The 21650-nt window shown below is 38.4% G+C and overlaps 1 protein-coding gene across 3 annotated transcripts in view; it reads right to left on the bottom strand.

The window, feature by feature from the left end:
- The window catches only part of Exoc6b (exocyst complex component 6B), a 477853-nt gene that overhangs the window by 144105 nt on the left and 312098 nt on the right, over positions 1-21650 (bottom strand). For all 3 annotated transcript variants that reach the window (XM_041645429.1, XM_041645442.1, XM_041645435.1), the window contains one exon: positions 20679-20820. In XM_041645429.1, coding sequence (XP_041501363.1) covers positions 20679-20820 — 142 coding nt within the window. The remainder of the gene's footprint in view (positions 1-20678; positions 20821-21650) is intronic.

Genomic DNA, 21650 nt, shown 5'->3' with positions numbered 1-21650 from the left:
TGGCAGAGACCTTGAAATGTCATAGAGTTGTGGCAATAAACATGGCTCTGGCCAGTACCTCTGCCATGAGGCTAGACTCTCAGAAAAAAGGTAAGGAATGGGCTGGATCCAGCTGTCAAAGCCATTGCTTTAAATCCTAGCCAAATTGTTTAGCAAATTAAAGACTCATGTGGTCAGAAAAAGAGAGATAAACAGTAAAGACAGGTTCAAAAACAAAGAAAACCTCTAAACGGTTTATTGTGTATTTAAAAATATATGTAGGCTTGAAAAAAAGGGGATAAAGTCCCCTTTTTTAAAAAAAAAAACAGTAGTTGAGTGGTGGCACACACCTTTAATCCTAACACTTGGGAGGCTGAGACAGATGGATCTCCGAGTTCAAGGTGTGGCGGTACACACCTTTAATCCCAACACTTGGGAGACAGAGGCAGGTAGACCTCTGTGAATTCAAGGTGTGGTGGCACACATCTTTAGTCCCAACACTTGGGAGGCAACAGCTGCTAAAAGATATTTGTTTATAAATGCTGTTGAATTAATCCAAGATAGGTATTTTGAAAATACCTTGACTTCAAAATGGAAGTCAAAAGGCACGTTACTTTGGAGAAGAGGTTTTGCTTTTGTTTCCACAGGAAATAAGAGATTGTGGATTAATTATGAGTTAAGAAAAAAACAGATTTGATCAAGGAAAACCACCTGAGAATCTCAAATAGAGACGAATGGCCAAGATATCTGAGTTCTACATCCAGAACAGATTCAAGACTGCTGCCTAAGATGATCAAGCCTCAGAGGATACTCTAGTCATGACTTGATCATAATTCTAAATTTTATTTAGGTCCCCATAAGATAATCAGTGCCCTAATCAGCAGGAAGTAGCCTGAAAAACTATGCCCACATTCCCCCAAAATGGACTATGAATATTTTCCTCTGTTTAGAATGCTGGTTACAAGTTGTTATGGATAATGGTTAGGAGAAAAGCTAAACAAAGAATATTAGATCCCGAGGGTTTTGTTTTGTTTTGTTTTTTAATAGGGTGGGGGAAGTGCTGTCAGACAATGACCTTTTATCCTGTTACTTATATTATTTTTAATAAAATGCTGATTGGTCAGTTGCCAGGCTGGAAGTATAGGCAGGGCAACAAGAATTCTGAAGAGAAGTTTCAGTCTGCAGTCTTGACACAGATGCAGAAGAAGCAAGATGTAACTGTCTCACCAAATAAGGTACTAAGCCACATGGTTAACTTATACAAGAATTATGGGCTAATGTAAGTTATAAGAATTAGATAATAAGAAGCCTGAGCTAATGGGTCAATAAGTTTATAACTAATGTAGACCTCTGTGTGCTTTCTTTGGGACTTAACAACTGCAGGAACTGGGCAGGACAGAAAACTCAGTCAACACAAAAGAAAGAGAGAACACTGGGGAGGCTCATCCTGGTCTTACTGGAAGCAGAATCAAACCTTCTGGCACTTTGATATTGACCCTTCTATCTTGGGGAATCTTAAGAAACACATTTGTGATGTTTGTAAACTATTCAGGTCTTTTAGTATCATACCACAGTGATTAATAACACTTATTAATAAATATACTCCAATAATAAATCAAAGGGATTATTAGAGAAAGAGGTAACACACAAAAGAGAAAGCAGGGTATCTGGAATTGGCTAGCAGTTGATGGCAGATAAACCTTCCAATGAACACTAAGTTGTGAAATGTGGTGGCCAAACTCATACCCCAAGGAATCACCTTAAATCACATGGATGCATCTCCACAGAGGAAGGAGCAGTGGAGCACAGAGATTCTGAGGCCATCTATAAATTGTAAAAGGCAAAGCAATATGAGTTGTGGTTGCTTTTAACAAAATGGTACAGCTCATGATAAAAACAGCAAAATCTTGGTTCTTTCTAGAAAACCTACATCAAGAACCTAATCAGAACTATGATAGCAAAAATTTAAGGAGCCTCAATATGGCCTGCAGCTGGCTAGCGAGAAATCTAAAATCAAAGAGGATGAAGTGAAGGATCTGGCTAGAGCTACCTTCACAAACTTCATATTCCCTTGACCAACGCATGGAGACTGAGCTTTCCTGGATTCTTGATACTTTGATCTCCCCAACAAGGCTTTCCCTTGTATTGTTTTTGTTAGAGAACAAAAACATGGATGTTCATTATCATCTCTTAGGCATTTTGTCCTGCAACTAAGATCTAAACTAAAGGGCTTTGGAGGTAATAAGCAATGTAAGAAAGAATATATCTAAAAGCAAATACAAGTTGTCTGGGGAACCAAAACAGAAACAGGGAAAACTGGGTGGTTATGCATTCTGCATGACTTAACATAATTTTGATTGACAACTTAATTACTATAGGGTACACAACTGCATAGGTATTACTTATGATACAGAACTGATAGTTACTTTCATCATTTGCTTGGTTGGCTGAGGAAGACCTGGGCCTAGCTCTGGTGTTGCTGTTTTTAAGGGTTAGAACTCCCTTCACCTAATGCAAGCATCAGAGGCTGTACTGAAAGAATGCAACATGGATAGAATACATGCATTCCCTGCTACTCCTAGGGTCTCCGGGCTCCTCCTTCCCCCATTTCCTCACATTAGGAATGTATTAGATAGGTCACAAATGAGTGAGTCCAGAGACTCTTGGGAGATTGCGGAAGAGAAACAAGTCAAGGACAGCTGTATACATGTAGTAGAGAGAATTAAAAAGGAGCACAGTTACAGCAATTGGCACAGATTTAGGCAGAGTGGCTGCAGTTCAGAAGGCTCTCTCTATAAAGGATCCTTAGTCTCTAACGTCCAGTAGAGTGATCCCAAACAAGCAGATCTGTTCAAGTTTGCCTTATTAGTACACAGGGACAATTCCACCTTAAACAAAGATACTCGAACACATTAATTTTAGTGAATATAGAAGAAGAGATGGAAACAGTCAAAGCTTTGTAGAAGCACCTGGTGATTGAAACTGCACCCAAATGAATTCTTTCCGGAGTTAGAAACTTTATTTTTCTTTTCAAGTGCACAAATGACAATTAGTTTTCTGCTACTCTTTTATAGCATAGTGGGTTCTCTGAGATCTTAAATTTATTCTGATGTTGTCTCTTGAGATAAGAAATTCTCCACGCTGACTCCTTGGCTTGCAGAGTAAGGGTTATTATGGTAAGAATGATGATATGGATAACTATGGAGACTTTGTCCTTTTCTAATAGTATCTCAATCCCAAACTTAACTAGCCTTCAAAAAACATAACGAACAAAATCCAAGACAATTCAGGGTGATATATTTATTCTTTAAGTTTCTTGTTCAGATACTTACATCTGCTCTTACCCAGTGTTCAACACTGTACTTGGAGAACAGAAGCTCCACACACATTTTGTTGAGTAATGGACAGGTTACTGAATTAACTTCTAATACCAAAGCTCAGATTACAGTGGCGAAGACTGTTATGGCTCTTGTGTTTGAGCACTGATTAGAAAGGCTGTGGAGTCTTGCTGGTAATGGGAGGAGGCTTGAGATCTGATAGCCTGGCCCCATTTCCTATCTACCCTCTGTTTCCTAATAGCAGGTGCAATGTGAACACAAGCCTCAGACTTCTGTAGCCACACCTTCCCCTGCTATGATGGACTATATTACCTCAAACTGGAGCCAAAATAAGCCCTTTCAATCCTTAAAATCAGTTATTTGATTATAGCAAAATGGAAGGTAATTAATATATAAGTGCACGATGAAATTTATGCAAGTCAGAAAAATCCAGGTTTCACTGTTAACTTTTAAAAGTATAGAAATAATTTTCTCCTGCCTTCTTAACAATTCTACCTTATAGGTACTTGGTTTGATGCTCTGGCAATAAGAATTATCTATCAGTATAACGTCAGAGGATGATAACCTAGGCAGTGGTTACTACTTTTAGAGAACAGTGGAGCTACTAGGTGATTTCTTATAAAAGCATTAAGCTGGGAAACAGAAAGCCATGAGTTATGAACCATATTTTCCAAAACAACCCAAGCAGTTTCGAAGACAATTACCAAGAATTACAAGTTAATTTTTATATTAAATTAAATAGCATCTTTATATTTAACTAAGTCCTGAGCTCCAGACAATTTCAAGCCATCTGCAGAAGACTTTCCAAAGGACAAGATCTAAGCTTACTGCTACTGTTGTACTGAAGATAATAATTAGGGTAACAAAGCATTTACCATCCACTAAAATAAATCCGTCATGTATTAGTTTATTTAACTCTAACTCCATAACCTCGATATTAGGAATCATTACCATTTTATAAAAGAGATTGTAAGGTGCTAGATAATTTGCCAATGTGGTCAATCTAAAAGAAAGAGATAAATTTTATCTAGTTTGTCAAGCTGACCAAGATGATACTATCTGACCAAAGTATCTCAGCTCATACTAGCATGCCTCACTCCTCTCTGTGCTCTGGATCTATGAAAATGGCAGCACAGGCCTTACGGGTCACAAATTTCAGGCATACCACATTTCATCATGCCCACAGTTTTCTTTCAGGACTTAGATATTTCCTCCAAGGACTAACAGACAAAAAGAAGAAACTATCTCTCACATACACCAGTGGGTAGGAAAATGCAAGTACTAATTAACTTGTCATTGGGCTGCCTTTATACGCCTCTGTCTAACTATTTGAATTTTATGTATCAAATCTTTAAGATTTTTTTATAGACCATTGAGCCTCTGAAGTAAAAAATGAAGGGGGTGGTATAGAGAAAGGCACAGAATAGAATTTCTTTCTTTTCAAGTGAAATAAATGTCCATGGAAAGTTTCTTGACAGATAAATTACTGCCAGTCAGAAATGAAATGTTAAATCCTAAATCAATGAAACTCGGTGGTTCGTCAATATATAGAAAAGATTTTCACAGCTGACGCTAGGCTTAGTAGTGGGGATGTCAGGCTGTGCAATGGTTAGTCTCAAGTTGAAGACTGATGATAAGTTTTAGTAAAACTGTCAGACCCCTTAGTGTTGTCTTAGTTAGTTTTCTATTTCTGTGATAAGACATCATAACCAAAGCAACTTATAGAAGAAAGAGTTTATCTGGGGCTTACCGTTCCCAAAGGTTAGCTAGAGTCCACAGTCACCATGGCTAACAGCATGCCAGGCAGGGAGGTAGGCATAGCACTGGGCCTGTAGTTGAGGTTCATAATCACCAAACAGGGAAGGGTTAAATGGGCATGGCATGGGCTTTTGAAACTTCAAAATCTACCCCCAGTCACGTACCTCCTCCAACAAGGCCACACCTCCTAAACTTTACTAAACAGTTCTACCAACTGGGGACCAAATATTCAAACATATGAGCCTATGGGGGCCATTCTCAAAGCACCATAAGTAGTCTCAAGTTGAGTGCTGATGCTAGTTTTATTAAGACTGTCAGGCCCTTGAGTGGTTACCCTATACCAGAACTAAGTCTGAAGCTATTCCAATACTGCATAGTCTTCCACCTAAAATACCAGCTCTTGGGAACTTGAAACCTCTTTGATATAGTGAGCAAAAGAATGTGCTCCCAGCCCTTAAATGAATGATCACTGAACTCTTAAAGGAGAGTTACCTCTGTCCTGAGGATGTGGACACACCTGAAAATTCCACTAAATGAAGTTGTCCATTTGTCTAAGTACGAAATACTTGAAGAGTGACATTTTTCTCACTCTGCACTGCTGTTCCCAGAACATTTCTCCTCTTAGTACTTATGCTCCACTGTCTCTCCCTCTACCCTCTGTGCCTCTTAACTTTAGAAAAACACAATGACACAGTCAATCAGTCATTTCCTACCACTCAGCACACTTTGCTTCCCCGTGGAACTGACTGGCGTCTAACTTAAGTCTCTTTTCTTCTTAACACAACAAGGTTCTACTTACTCTTTCTTCAACTCAAGAGGATAGTTTTGTACTTGGCTCCAGCAATCAATTTTGATTAATCTAGCCAGTAAGTATCCTTCTAGCAAATAACTGGTTAAGACATAATTATGTGAATAAATTTTGGCTACTTAGATGAAAAAAATCTGATGGATACCTTCTAGAAAGAGTTTCTCACTACTGAATATTACCACACTGAATGAAATCACCAGAATTATACTCATTTCTAAATTGTGTGGATGCAGTAGTTTTACTTTTAAAAAATTGTATGATGTATATGTGTGTACACACATATGCATATTCATGTATAAGTGTAGTCACATGTATGCTACAGTGCATGTGTAGAGGACAAAGGACCCAAAGGTGTTGTTCCTCACTTTCCACTTCTTTTTTCAGACAGGGTCTCTTGATCACTGCATACAGCAAACTAACTGTCTCACAGATTTTGAGGATTCTCCTGTCTCTGACTTCAATTTTGTTGTAGGGATTATAGATGCAAGTTGTGCTGGTTGCAAAGACTCAAATTCAGGTCCTCACACTTGCAAGCTAAGTACTTTGCCCACTAAGCCATCTACCTAGCCTTTAATTACTTTATGTACTTTATTTTCCTCAAGTGTTTTCAACAATGAAGAGGTGGTATTTCTATAATGGGGGAAAAAACCCTCTGAAAAGAATATTTATATGATCCTACAATTGTCTGCAAAGGACTTGTAGACAGAAGAATACTCATTCCAATGTTATTATAAAGAAGCTAGGCAAAAACAAAAATATCTATAAGAATGGAGTTAAACACTAGGGAAGAGGTAAAGCAAGGCCACTTTCTCGCAGAACTATTATCCTGAGAGAAAGAAAATGATCTGCGAAAACCTACTAGGGACAGATTCCAGGTCATTTTATAAAGCAAGAAAAGAAAGGGCACTTAAACAAAGCATGATTGTCTTACTGAGTTGAAAAGACACAAACTAGAGTCCAGGAGGCAATGGCCATGGTTCTTTAAAACTCAGTATCAGAGAAGGGTCATGGTGGGGCTAGTGCTATAACTCAATAGTAAGCCCTTTCCTAGCATAAACAAGACCCTGGGTTCCATAACCAGCACTAGAGGAAATATAATCAGTACTCAACAATTTCTCTTTCACTTAAACAATGCAAAAGGGTGAGGAAAACTCAAGTCACTAGACAGGACAGAAACAAAATCAAAAGTGTCTCACTGGATACCTGGTGAAACCTTGTTGTGACCAAATACCTAGGTCAACTAATTTAAGGGAGATAAGGTTTCTTTGAGGTTACAATTTAGGAGCTTTCCATTCTTCATTCTAGGAAAGCAAGGTAGCATTCACAACCGCAGACACATGTGGCAGAGGTCCCTCATCTAAAAGAGACCAGAAAGCAGAGCAATACTGCAATCAAGGGTCAACTTACAATCTTTAAAGGCCTGTCCTAGTGATCTACTTGTACTGGCCTCAAGTCCAGTGTCTCTTAGGATAGCATTCTCATCTGAGAGGCAATAAAGCATGAGCCTGTAGGGGACAGGTCAGACTAAAACCATAACTGTGTGTTTATGGGAAAGAATTTCCCAAGTTGAGGAAAGAGTTACCACTAATGCACAGAATAATTTGTAAAAGCTCCTGAACAGCCAGATATTCTTAGCAAACTGGATAGAATCCTTCAGGGCTCTGCTTTGGAATTGTGCTTGTTGGGCTCAGACAAAAGGTTGCTACTGACTCTATGAATACAAATGTATTCCACCAATTCCAAGGGACTTACATGAAGTTTTAATCTTTTTTTAAACACACAATTTTGTACCTAGTACAGTTTTAATCTTCAATGGCCCCCACAGGTTCGTAATCTATTGTTCCTCAGATGGTGATACTATCCCATGAGACACTGGACTTGAGGCTGGCAGAAGTAGATCATTAGGGGAAAGCCTTTAAATGTAGAACTTTAAATAAAATAAGAGCAAAACCTAACAAAATCTTTACAATACAATGAATTATAACATCAAACAACATGAAATTTTAAATGACAGGAACTCAATAAACAATGACAAAAAACAAAAAGAATAAGAAAATGTAACTCAAAACCAGAGGGGAAAAGTAATCAGGAAATAGTGCTCAGAAACACGTACATAAATAGGAACTATCTGAACAGCTATTATAAAAATGTTCCATATGTCAAAAAGCATAAAAAAAACCATAAGAATTGTAGGAAGAGAACTAGAAGAGAGACAAAAAACAGCTAAAGTAGAGCCCTAGGCATCATAGACCCAGCAGCTAGCCAGAAGGTAAGACTCCTGTGGGCAGAAACCTCCACCTCCCTTCCCAACCCATTCCCCTGACAACCAACCCCCATGCATCAAAGCTCCCTCCCCCCAACCTCAGGTAAAGGTTCTACCTGTAACAGCCTGAGGAAGAAGTGAGTGACTGGTCTCCCAGCTGGAAAGCCCTCTCTCTAGGCTCCAGAGTCAGGGACACATCCTGTGCCCCTCCCCAACCCACCCCAGCCCCAGCTCAGGCCAATAGGTAAAACTCCAACAAGCAGACCCCTCCACCACCTCAGCTACCAATTCCCCGCCCCCAGCCAACCAATCCCTGCAGCACCAGAGGCCTCCCAGAGGCACAGTCTTCACCTGTACTTGCCCGAAGAAGAGCCTCAGCAGCCAGTCAGCAGTGCCCCAGGAGGCACAGATACCACCTCCACCTACTGTGGGAAGAGAACTAGACTAAAGAGACAATAAAGCAGAGCCCCACCCATCGCAGCTGCAGCAGCTGGATGACAGGTAAGACTCCTATGGAAGACCCCCCCACCCCCACACACACCTTCCATCCATGCCCTTGCCAACCAACCCTCATCACACAGGCTCCACCTGCATCTATTACAGGAAAAAGGGAGTGACTGGTCTGCCAGTATGATAGCCCTGGTCTCTAGGCCCTAGACACCAGGGCACACCATCCATCCCAATCCCAGCAGAAGATCAAAGGCACAGAAAATATATTCGACAAAACCATAGAAGAAAACTTTCCCAACCTAAAGAAGGACACGCCTCTCTAGAAACAAGAAGTTTACAAACGCCAAACAAACTGAATGAAAAAAGTCCCCTCGTCACATAATAATCAAAACATTAAAGATATAGAATAAAGATAAAATATTAATAGCTGCAAAGGAAAAAGGCCAAGTAACATGTAAAGGCAGACCTATCAAAATAATACCTGAGTTCTCAATGAAGACACTGAAAGCCAGAAGGACCTGGACAGACATTTTGTAGTCACTAAGAGACCACAGATACCAGACTACTATACCCAGCAAAACATTAAATCACCATAGATGGAGAAAACAAAATGTTCCATGACAAAACCAGGTTTAAATAACACATATTCACAAATCCAGCTTTACAGAAAATACTAGAAGGGAAACTTCAATTCAAGGAAATTAGCTATACCCATGAAAAAACAGGCAATAGATAATCTCACATCAGCAAATCCCAAAGAAGAGAAACAACACATTACCACCACTAACAACAAAATAAAATACATCAGGAATTAACAAACACTGGTCATTAATATCCATTAATATCAATGGATTCAGTTCACCTATAAAAAGACACAGGCTAACAGATTAGATACAAAAACAGGATCCATACTGCTGCTGCATACAAAAAACACAGCTCAATTTGAAAGATGGACATTACCTTCAGTGTAAAGGGTTGGGAAAAGATTTTCCAATCAAATGGATCTAAGAAACAACCTGGTAGAGCTATCCTAATATCTAACAAAATAGACTTCAAACTAAAATTAGTCAAGAGATGCAGAAGGATATTTCATATTCATCACAGATAAAATCCACCAAAATTAAATCTCAATTCTGAATATTTGTGCCCCAAATACATGCTTACCCACATTTATAAAAGAAACATCACTAAAGCTTAAATCACACAACAAACCCAACATACGAATAGAGGGAGATTTAAACACTCCACTCAAACCAACGGGCAGGACTGCCAGACAGAAACTTATGAAGAAATAAGGGGAACTAACAGATGTTATGATTCAAATAGACTTAACAGACATCTATAGAACATTCCACTCAAACAAAAAAGATATACCTTCTTCTCAGTACCTCATGGAACCTTCTCTAAAACTGACCACATACTTGGTCACAAAACAAATCTCAATAGATTAAAAAAATGGAATAACCCCCTGTATCTTATCAGATCACCATGGCTTAAAGTTAGAATACAACAACAACTCTAATTGCAGAAAGTCTACAAACCCATGGAAACTAATAAATGCTAAACTGAATCACCACTTGGTCAAGGAAGAAATAAGGAGAGAAATTAAAGACTTCCTAGAATTCAATGAAATGAATGCACAACAGACCCAAACCTATGGGACACTATGAAAGCAGTGCTAAGAGGAAAAGTTCGTAGCACTAAGTAACCACATAAAGAAAGTGGAGAAAGCTCACACCAGTGACTTAACAGCACACCTGACAGCTCTAGAAAAAAAAAAAAGGAGCAGACAAACCCAGCAGGAGTAGAAGACAGGAAATAATTAAATTGAGGGCTGAAATCAATAAAGTAGGAAAAAGAGAACAATATAAAGAATTAATGAAACAAAGAGTTGGTTCTAGGAGAAAAATCAACAAGATAGACAAACCCTTATCCAAACAAGGCAGAAAGAGAATATCCAAATTAACCAAATCAGAAATGAAAAGGGGACATAACAACAGGCACTGAGGAAATCCAAAGGTTCATTAGGTAGTCATTAGTATTCAAAAACCAATGCTTCATAAAATTGAAAAATCTAAAAGAAATGGATAATTTTCTGAATAGGTACCATATACCAAAATAAAATCAAGATCAGATAAACATAGACCTATAACTCCTAAAGAAAAGAAGCAGTCATTAAAAGTTTCCTAACCAAGAAAAGCCCAGAGCCAGATGATTTCAGTAGAGAATTCCACCAGAATTTCAAAGAATGGCTAATACCAATATTCTTCAAATTGTTTTACACAACACAAACAGAAGGAACATTGCCAAAGTCTTTTTATGAGGCTGCAGTTACCCTGATACCTAAGCCACATAAAGATACAACAAAGAAAGAGAATTACAAATCAAACTCCTTCATGAAGCAATGATGCAAAAATACTCAATTAAATACTGACAAACTAAATCCAAGAACACATAAAAAATCATCTACCATGATCAAAAAGGCTTCATCCCAAACATGCAAGGATGATTCAACATATTGAAACATAATCCACCATATAAACAAACTAAAAAAAAAAAACCCACATGATAATCTCATTCGATGCTGAAAAAGCCTCCTACTAAACCAAACATGCCATCATGATAAAGGTCTTGGCGAGATCAGGGATACAACAAACACACCTAAACATAATACAGGTAATATACAGAAAGCCAAGAGCCAAAATCAAACTAAATGGAGAGAAACTCAAAGCAGTTCCACTAAAATCAGAAACAAGACAAGGCTTCCCACTCTCCCCATATTTATTCAATATAGTACTTGAACTTCTACCTACAATAGGACAATAGGACAACAAAAGATCAAGGGGAAAGATCAAATTGGAAAGGAAGCAGTCAAACTATCATTATTGACAGATGATATGATAGTATACATAAGTGACCCCCAAAATTCTACCTAGGAACTCCTACAGCTGATAAACACCTTCAGTAATGTAGTGGGATATAAGATTAACAACAACAACAACAACCCAGTAACCCTCCTATATACAAATGAAAAACAGGCTAAGAAAGAAATCAGAGAAACATCATCTTTTATGATAGCCACAAAGAACATAAAATATCTCGGGGTAACTCTAACTAAACAAGTGAAAAACCTGTATGACAAGAACCTCAAGTCTTATGGGACCAGGACTGATCCCCAGTGCATGAACTGGCTTTTTGGAGCCCATGCCCTATGGAGGGATATCTTGCTCAGTCATGATATACAGGGGCTGGGGGCTTGGTCCTGCTTCAACTTGATATGCCAGACTTTGTTGACTTCTTCAAGGGAGGCCATACTCTTTCTTGGGAGTGGATGGGAGGTTGGGTGGGTGGAAGGTAAGGGGAGTGGGAGAAGGGAAGAGAAGGGAAACTGTGATTGGTATGTAAAATGAAAAAGAAACTTTTAAACACAAAATTTTAAAAAAAGAACTTTAAGTCTTTGAAGAAAGAAATAGAAGAAGATATCATAAAATGGAAAGTTCTCCTGTGTTCTTGGATATGTAAGATCAACCATAGTAAAAATGGTAATCTTACCAAAGCAATATACAGATTCAATGCAATCACCATCAAAATCCAAACATAATTCTTCACAGAGATCAAAAGAACAATACTCAACTTTATATGGAAAAACAAAAAATCCACGATAGCCAAAACAATCCTGTACAATATAGGAACTTCTGGAGGTATCATCATCCCTGATTTTAAGCTTTACTACTGAACTAGAGTAATAAAAACCAGTTTGGTATTGGCATAAAAGTAGACACGTGGGTCAGACATGTGGGTCAATGGAATTGAATCAAAGACCCTGACATAAATCCACATATCCATGAACACCTGATTTTTGACAAAGAAGCCAAAATTGTACAATGGAAAAATGAAAGCATCTTCAACAAATGGTACTGGCACAATTGGATGCTGACATGAAGAAGAGTGCAAATCTATCCATACCTATAGCTATGCACAAAATTCAAGTACAAGTGGATCAAAGACCTTAAAATAAATTTAGCCACACTGAACCTCATAAGAGAAAGTGGGAAGTAGCCCTGAATGCATGGGTACAGAAGACCACTTCCTAAATATAACAACAGTAGCACAAACACTGAAAAAAAAAAACCAATCAATAAATGGGACCTCCTAAGACTAAGAAGCTTTTGTAAGGCAAAGGAAACAGTCAATAAAACAAAACAGCAGCCTTCCGAATGGGAAAAGGTCTTCACCACCCCCACATCTGACAGAGGACTGATCTCCAAAATATATAAAGAACTCAAGAAACTAGACATCAAAATATCAAATAATCCAACTAAAAATGTGGTACAGATCTAAACAGAATTTTTAACAGAAGAATCTCAGATGCCCAAAAGACATTTAAGGAAATGCTTAACACCCTTAGCCATCAGGAAATGCAATCAAAATGACTCTGAGATACCATCTTATACCTGTCAGAATGGTTAAGATAAAGAACATGGATGACAGCTTATGCTGGAGAGGATGTGGAATAAGGGGAACACTCCTCCACTGCTGGTGGGAGTGCAAACTTTATAGCCACTTTAGAAATCAGTACGGTGGTTTCTCAGAAAATTGAGAATCTATCTCAAGACCCAGCCATACCACTTTTAGGCATATACCCAAGGATACTTGTTCAATTATGTTCTTAACAGCATTATTTGTAATATCCAGAACCTGAAAACAACCTAGATGCCCCTCAAACAAAGAATGGATAAAGAAAATGTGGCATATTTACACAATGGAGTATTACACAGTAAATACAACGACATCTTGAAAATTTCAGTCAAATGGACAGAACTAAAAAAAAAAAAAAGCCATGCTGAGTGAGGTAAACCAGATCCTGAAAAACAAACACAGTATGTACTTACTCATAAGTAAATACTAGATGTACGCAAAGGAAAACTGGGTTACAACCCACAGTGTCAGAGAACCTAACAAGGGGGACCCTAAGAGGGATGCATGGATCTCCCTGGAAAGAGGAAATAGATGAGATAACCTGGGTAAACCCGGAGCAAGGGGGGAGGATAAGAACATGAGGAATGGGATGGTTGAGTTGGGGTAGGGACTGAGAAGGAGAACAATGAAAGAGATATCTTGATAGAGGGAGAAACCTAGAACTAGGGAAACACCCAGGAATCCTCAAGGATGACCCCAGCTAGGAGACTCCTAGCAATAGTGGAGAGAGTACCTCAACTGACCTTTTTTTGTAATCAGACTGGTAACTACCCTAATTGTCAACATAGAACCTTCATCCAGTAACTGATGGAAGCAGATGCAGTGATCCATAGAAAAGCACTGAGCAGAGCTCCAGGAGTCTAGCTGAAGAAAGGGAGGAGGGTTATATGAGGAAGTGGGGTCAAGATCATGATGGGAAAACCACAGACAGCTGACCTGAACTCATGAAAGCTCACAGACTCTGTCCCACAGTTAGGGGGTTGGCATCAGACCAAACTAGGCCCTCTGAATGTGGATAAAATTTCTGTGGCTTGGTCTTTTGTGGGGCCCCTGGCAGTGGAACTAGGATTTATTCCTGGTGCATGAACTGGCTTTTTGGAACCCATTCCCTTAGGTGGGATACCATGCTCAGCCTGGACACAGGAGGGAGGGGCTTGGTCCTGCCTCAACTTGATGTGCCAGGCTTTGTTGACTCCCCTTGGGAGGCCTTACCCTCTCTGAGGAGTAGATAGGGAGTGGAGGAAGGTGGGGGGAAGGGGGAGAAAACTGTGGTTGGTATGTAAAATAAAGAAAAAAAATGATTGCCAGGTGGTGGTGGTGCATGCCTTTAATCCCAGCACTTGAAAGGCAGAGGCAGGTGGAACTCAGTGAATTCAAGGCCAGCCTGGTCTGTAAGTAAGTTCCAGGACAACTGGGACTATTATAAACCCTGCCTTAGAAAAAAAAAACCAAATAAATAAATAAGTAAGTAAATAGAGCTAAAGTAGAACTGGATGTGAGCAAAGAAAGCTCTGTGGGATTGTCTGCCTAGCATGGACAAAGCTCATGGATTCTAGTTACAACCCTATGAACATACACAACAAACAGAGTTTACACAGGGTATCAAAAGAGAAGGACTGGAAATGAGAAATGAATATAAACTAATTTTACTGTAGAATAGAAACTACTGAAAGATTACCAATGAAGCTGAAGCATTCAAAATGAAGCATATTAAGAATAAAAATGCTTAATAAATACATAGAGCATGAAAAACTCAGGGGACACTGGAAAACTGAAACAGGAGTACAACATTTTGGAGTATCTTTTTTTTTTTTTTTTTGGTTTTTCGAGACAGGGTTTCTCTGTGGTTTTGGAGCCTGTCCTGGAACTAGCTCTTGTAGACCAGGCTGGTCTCGAACTCACAGAGATCCGCCTGCCTCTGCCTCCCAAGTGCTGGGATTAAAGGCGTGCGCTACCACCGCCCAGCAGAGTATCTTCTTTAAAAAAAAGATGCACGCACTATCTCTTAGTTAATACTGACAAACTCTAATAAATAAAAGTAAACAAGGAACTAAAATTAATAATCCATAAGTCATACCAAATTTAAGAAAAATCAGCATAAAGCAAGACAATGGGGGAGGAAAATGGCAAAAAATAAAGATAATAAAAGAAGAAAGTAGAAGGAAGCGTACAGCATAACCCTCACATATACAGTAAACTGGAGTGCAGCCTGGGCTGTGACTGACTTGGTCAAAACAAAACACAAATAAACTCTAACAACAACAACAATATACCAAACAAACAAACCCACCACCAACAGCAAAATAAGAATCCAGGAGTTTTTACTAGCAGTATCAATGAACACTACCATTGCCATCTAACAGACATAGCTCATAGCAACCGTAGAACAGGTACATAACTTTTCCACTGTAACCAAAACACTACACTGGGCCATTAAACATAATCTCAGGATATTAGTTTCAGAACGGTAATCATACAGAGCATGCTCTCTGACAAAAAAAAAAACCTAAACTATAAACTATAATAAAATTTGTACAAATATTCTAAATATTGGAGAAGTGAGCCATAAACTTCTGAATAACCAAGAGATCAAACAAGAAAACCTGATGTGTTCATTATTTGTACATATCCCACCGTACTGAAAAATCTGAAAGAAAAGTTTAAAAACTAAAAGCATAAATCACTGTTCCCAAACAAGAAAATCTAAAGCTAATTTAAAATACTTAATTGAATAAAAATATCATAATAATAAAACAAGCTGATGTAGTGGCAAATATCCACACTCTCAACACTCAGAAGACTGGTAAGTTTGAGGCCAGCCTGGACTACTACATGAGAAGACACTGTTTCAAACATCAAATCAAATTTTAAAAATGATATAAAATGTATAAAATGCAGTTGACACAATACTGAAAAGCTATCTTAGCATTTCTAGTGCTGTAAAGAGACACTATGACCATGACAATTGTTTTTTTTTTTAATTTTTAAAATTTATTTTATAACCCAACCACAGTTTCCCCTCCCTCCACTCCTTCCCCACACTTTCCTCCGCCACTAACTTCTTCAATCTACCTCTCTTCTGTTTTTGTTCAGAAATGGGCAGGCCCAACAAGGGTGTCAACCAAGTATGGCATATTAAGTAGAGGTAGGACGAAGCTCTTCTCCTTACATTAAGACTGGAAAAGGCAACCCAGTATGAGGAATAGGTTCTCAAAAGCCAGCCAAAGCATTAGGGACAGAGCCTCCCCTACCTCCCGGCTCCCATTGTTAGTAGTCTCACAAATAGACTAAGATACACAACTGTCACATCCTACATCAGTCCCATGCAGACTTCCTGGTTGTTGGTTCAGACTCTTTGAGCTCCTATGAGCCAGGTTAGTTGTTTCTGTGGGTTTTCTTGTGATATCAGTGACCCTCCAGGCTGCTACAATCCTTCCCTTTCTTCAGCAGAATTCCCTGAGCTTAGTCAATGTTTGGCTGTGGCCCTCTGCACCTTTTTCCATCAGTTACTGGAAGAAGGCTCTCTGGTGATAATTGGGGTAGTCAACAATCTGATCACAGGGGATGATGTAAATGAAGACTGCACTTTCATTAACCAGACACCCAGACCCGAAAAATCACACAGAAACTATATTAACTACAACACTGTTTAGCTGATGGCTCAGGCTATTTCTAACTAGCTTTTACATCTTAAATTAATCCATTTCTACTAATCTATATATTGCTGCGTGGACATGGTGTTACCTCATTTTCTACATGTCTTATTTCCTTGGCAGCTGGCAGGCCGGCATCTGACCTGACTTCACTTTCTTTTTCTCTGCATCTCTGCGCTGATTTCCCACCTGGCCTTACTCTGCTAAGCCACTGGCCAAAACAGCTTTATTAATCAACCCATAAAAGCAACATATATACAGAAGAACATCCCACATCAGGATGGCCTGTTCTAGCTTCATATTCACTATTGCTAGGAGTCTTAGCTGTGGTCATCCTTGTAGATTCATGGAAGTTTCCCTTGTGTCAGGCTTTAAACCTGACCCTGAAAAGCCTCTCTCAGCATTCTCCCCCTTCACCCATGCCCAAATCCAATCCCTCAAGTTTCCATGCCCATCAGCCCCTAGTCCACCAGAAGATCTATTCCCCCTTCACAGGGAGATCCATGCGTCCCCCACTTGGATCCTCCTTGTTACCTAACCTCTCTGGAGCTGGAGCGATGGCTCAGCAGCTAAGAACACTAGCTGCTCTTCTAGGGGACATGGGTTCAAACCCCAGCACCAATATGGCGGCTCACATCCATTTGTAACTCCAGTTCCAGGGGATCTGAAACCTTCTTCTGATCTCCACAGATGGTGCATACACATGCATCCAGGCAAAACACTCATACACAATAAATAATAATAATAATAATAAACCCTAACCTCTCTGGATATATGGATTGTAAAATGATTATCCTTTACAGCTAATATCCACTTATGAGTGAGTACATAAGATGTCTCTTTCTGAATCTGGGTTACCTCACTCAGATGATTTTTTACTAGATCCATCCATTTGCCTTCATAGTTTCTGATGTCATTGTTTTTAATGGGTAATACTCCACTATGCAAATGTACTACATTTTCTTTATCCATTCTTTGGTTGAGGGGCATCTAGGTTGCTTCCAGGTTCCAGCAATTACAAATAAAGCAACTATGAACATAGCTGATAAAGTGTCCTGGTAGTATGATTGAGCATTCTGTGAGAATATGCTGAAGAGTAGTGTCACTGGACCTTAAGCAGATTAAGCCCAATTTTCTGAGAAACTGCCATACTGATTCAAAAGTGACTGTACAAGTTTACACTCCTACCAGTAGTGAAGGAGAGTTCCCCTTGTTCTACATCCTCTCCAGCATGAATGGTCATTTGTGTTTTTAATCTTAGCCATTCTGATAGGTATAAAATAGAATCTCAGAGTTGTTCTGATTTGCATTCCCTCATGGCTAAGGATGTTTAACATTCCTGTTTTTTTGTTTTTGTTTTTGTTTTTTTGGTTTTTTTTACTGTCATTTTAGATTATTCTGCTGAGAATTTTCTGTTTAGGTCTATACCCCGTTTTTTTATTTGATTATTTGGTTTGTTGATATCTAGTTTCTTGAGTTCCTTACATATTTTGGAGATCAGCCGTCTGTTGGATGTGGCATTGGTAAAGATATTTCCTCATTTTGTTGTCTGTCATTATGTCCTATTGACAGTGTCTTTTGCCTTATAGAAGCTTTTCAGTTTTATGAGATCCCATTGATTGATTATTGATATTAGTGTTTGTGCTATTGGTATTCTATTCAGGAGGTTGTCTCCTGTGCCAATGCATTCAAGGGGAATCCCCACTTTCTCTTCTATCAAGTTCAGTGTAACGGCATTTATGTTGAAGTATTTGATCCATATAGACTTGAATTTTGTGAAGGGTGATAGATATGGATCTATTTGCATTCTTCTACATGCTAACATCTAGTTATGCCAAAACTAATTGTTGAAGATGCTTTATTTTCTCCATTGTATAATTTTGGCTTTTTTTTTTGTCAAAAATCAAGTGTCCACAGTTTATATTTGGGGCTTCAATTCAATGTGCTTGTTTTTATGCCAATACAATACTGTATTTGTTACTATATCTCTGTAGTAGAGCTTGAAATCAGGGATGTTGATACCTCCAGCAGTTTTTTTTATTTTATAGGATTTTTGTAGCAATCTTGGTTTTATTGTTTCTCCATATGAATTTGAGTATTGTTCTTTCAAGGTCTGTAAAGAATTGTGTTGGAATTTTGATAAGTACTTGTTTAATATGTTTATTTCTTTTGGTAAAATGGCCATTTTTGCTATGTTAATCCTACTGATCCATGAGCACAGGAAGTCTTTCCATCTTCTGATATCTTCAATTTCTCTCTTCAAAGACTTGAACTTCTTGTTATACAGGTCTTTCACTTGCTTGGTTAGAGTTACCATAAGATATAAATATAAATGGTTTGTGGCTACTATCAAGGGAGTTGTTTCCCTTATTTCACTCTCAGCCCATCATTTGTAAATAAGAGGGTTACTGATTTTTTTTTCCTATTTAATCTTGTATCCAGCTACTTTGCTAAAGGTGTTCATCAGCTTGGGAGTTTCCTGGTAAAATTTTTGGGGTCAATTTTTGGGGTATACTGTCATCTGCAACCAGCATACTCTGAGATCTTTTTTCATATATATATCCTTGATTTCCTTTTGTTGTCTTATTGCTATAGCTATAACTTCAAATACTATATTGAATAGATATAGAGAGAGCAGACAGTCTTGTCTTGATCCTGATTTTAGTGGAATTGCTTTGAGTGTCTTTCTGTTTAATATGGTGTTGACTGTTGATTTGCTATGAGTTGCTTTTTATTATATCTAGGCATGTTCTTTGTATCCTTGATCTCTCTGAGACTTTTATAATAAAGAAGTGCTTTGTCAAAGGCTTTTCCAGCACCTAATGAGATGGTCATGTGGTTTTTCTCTTTCAGATGGTTTATATGGTGAATTACATTGACAGATTTTCCATATCTTGAACCATCCCAGAATCTCTGGGATGAAGCCTACTTGATCATGGTGGGTGGCCCTTTTTATGAGTTCTTGGATTCAGTTTGCCAGTATTTTACTGAGTATTCTTGTATCAATGTTCATGAGGGGCATTGGTCTGTAATTCTCTTTCTTTGTTTAGTATTTGAGTGGCTTGGGTATCAGGGCAACTGTGGCCTAAAAAAAAATTAGAAATGCTCCTTCAGTTTCTACTTTGTGGAATACTTTGAGGAGTACTGGTATTTGCTTTTCTTTGAAACTCTGGTAAAATTCTGCACTGAAATCAACTGGTCCTGGGCTTTTCTTGCTTGAGAGACTTTTAATGGTTGCTTCTATTTCCTTAGGGGCTATAGATCTCTTTAAATTGTTTATTTGATCTTGACTTAATTTTAGTATGTGGTATCTATCAAGAAATTTGTCTGTTTCTTTTAGATTTTTCCAACTTTTGGAGTAAAGGCTTTTGACCAAAACAATGGCAATATCAAATAAACATGTAAACAAGGTATGAGGGAAATCTTAGAGGTCACACTCAAACAATGAACTATAGGCAACTAATGATCTTCGGGAGAAGAATTAGCCACTCCTCGGGAATGAGCTCTCTTATTGGTTGGTCAGTACAGAACAGGGAGCCTTGAAACCATATATATATACCACCAACAAAAACATATTCAGCAGATTATATTTATACATATTTGTATATATGTACATATACGTATGTAACAACAATAAAGAAAAAGAGGCTTTCAACTTGTGAGTTGTAGGGATCATGGCAGGACTTCAAAGGAGGGAAGGTGGGAGAAGTTAGAGTGAGAAAAGGGAGGGGGAAATAGGTAATTATATTTCAATTTAAAACATATTTTTAAAGCCACCATAAAAAAGTAAAAATAAACAAAATGTCCTGTAAGATACCTTTCTCATCCAGATATTTTTTGACACCATGAGGAACAATGACATGACAGACCTAAAACTTTTTGGTTTTTCTTTACACCAGTGGCAATGTAAGTTTATAAAACAAGGAAGCAAAAAGGGTTCATTGACTTACGTTCACATTCTCTGACATCCAGGTTGAACTGCTGTAATGCTCCCAAAGTGAGCTGCCTTACTTCTGCTTCCAGCAACAATTGCATCAAGGATGTGGCTAAATGCTTGCAAGCTGACATACAAGCTGTCTGGGCTACCTTTCCCTGAAATACAAACATGTAAACCAGAAAATCAATGGATTAAAATGAAATGCTGTGTAAATCAATTCATTTAGTTGTTTATTATTTAAGACAGTATCTCACATATCCCAGAATGGCTTTGTACTTGCTATGTAACTAAGGATGACTTTGAATTTCTAATCTTACTGTCTCAACCTCCTAAATGTTAGGTTTGTAGGTATGCACCACCATGCTAAGCTGGGGGTCAAACTTAGGTCTCTGTGCATTCTAGGCAAGCACCCTACCAACTGTGGGCATCCCCAGATATGAAAGTTTAAATAACTTATTCTGTTCTTCAATTAAGAATTTCTTTAAAGTTCTCCCTATCATAATACTCATAAACCTAACAGCCTTGGAATTAAACAAATGCTAACAGCAATTATAATAGTGACTCCAATTCAACCTGTAATTGTAATTAGAACAGTAAGCTATATTTACAAAACCCAACTATGGAGCCAAGAAGAGTATTTTAAAAATTAACACTAGAGAAGCAATATTCAAAAATGAACTGAGAAAGAATATTACAGAGAAAATAAATTTGAAAAAGTCTCTTCCAAGGCCGGGCGGTGGTGGCGCACGCCTTTAATCCCAGCACTCGGGAGGCAGAGGCAGGCGGATCTCTGTGAGTTCGAGACCAGCCTGGTCTACAGAGCTAGTTCCAGGACAGGCTCCAAAGCCACAGAGAAACCCTGTCTCGAAAAACCAAAAAAATAAAAAAATAAAATAAAAAATAAAAAGTCTCTTCCAAGAAAATTCTTTACAAATTCTAGCAATAGTCTCTAGATATAAATCAGTACTTACTGTTTTATGATTTG

The sequence above is a fragment of the Microtus oregoni genome, unplaced genomic scaffold, assembly GCF_018167655.1.
Source record: "Microtus oregoni isolate MIOR12 unplaced genomic scaffold, Mior012 000002F_ref0000024, whole genome shotgun sequence".
Classification (NCBI taxonomy): domain Eukaryota; kingdom Metazoa; phylum Chordata; class Mammalia; order Rodentia; family Cricetidae; genus Microtus; species Microtus oregoni.
Note: the sequence above shows the minus strand (reverse complement) of the source record. Positions and strands in the feature narration are given on the sequence as shown.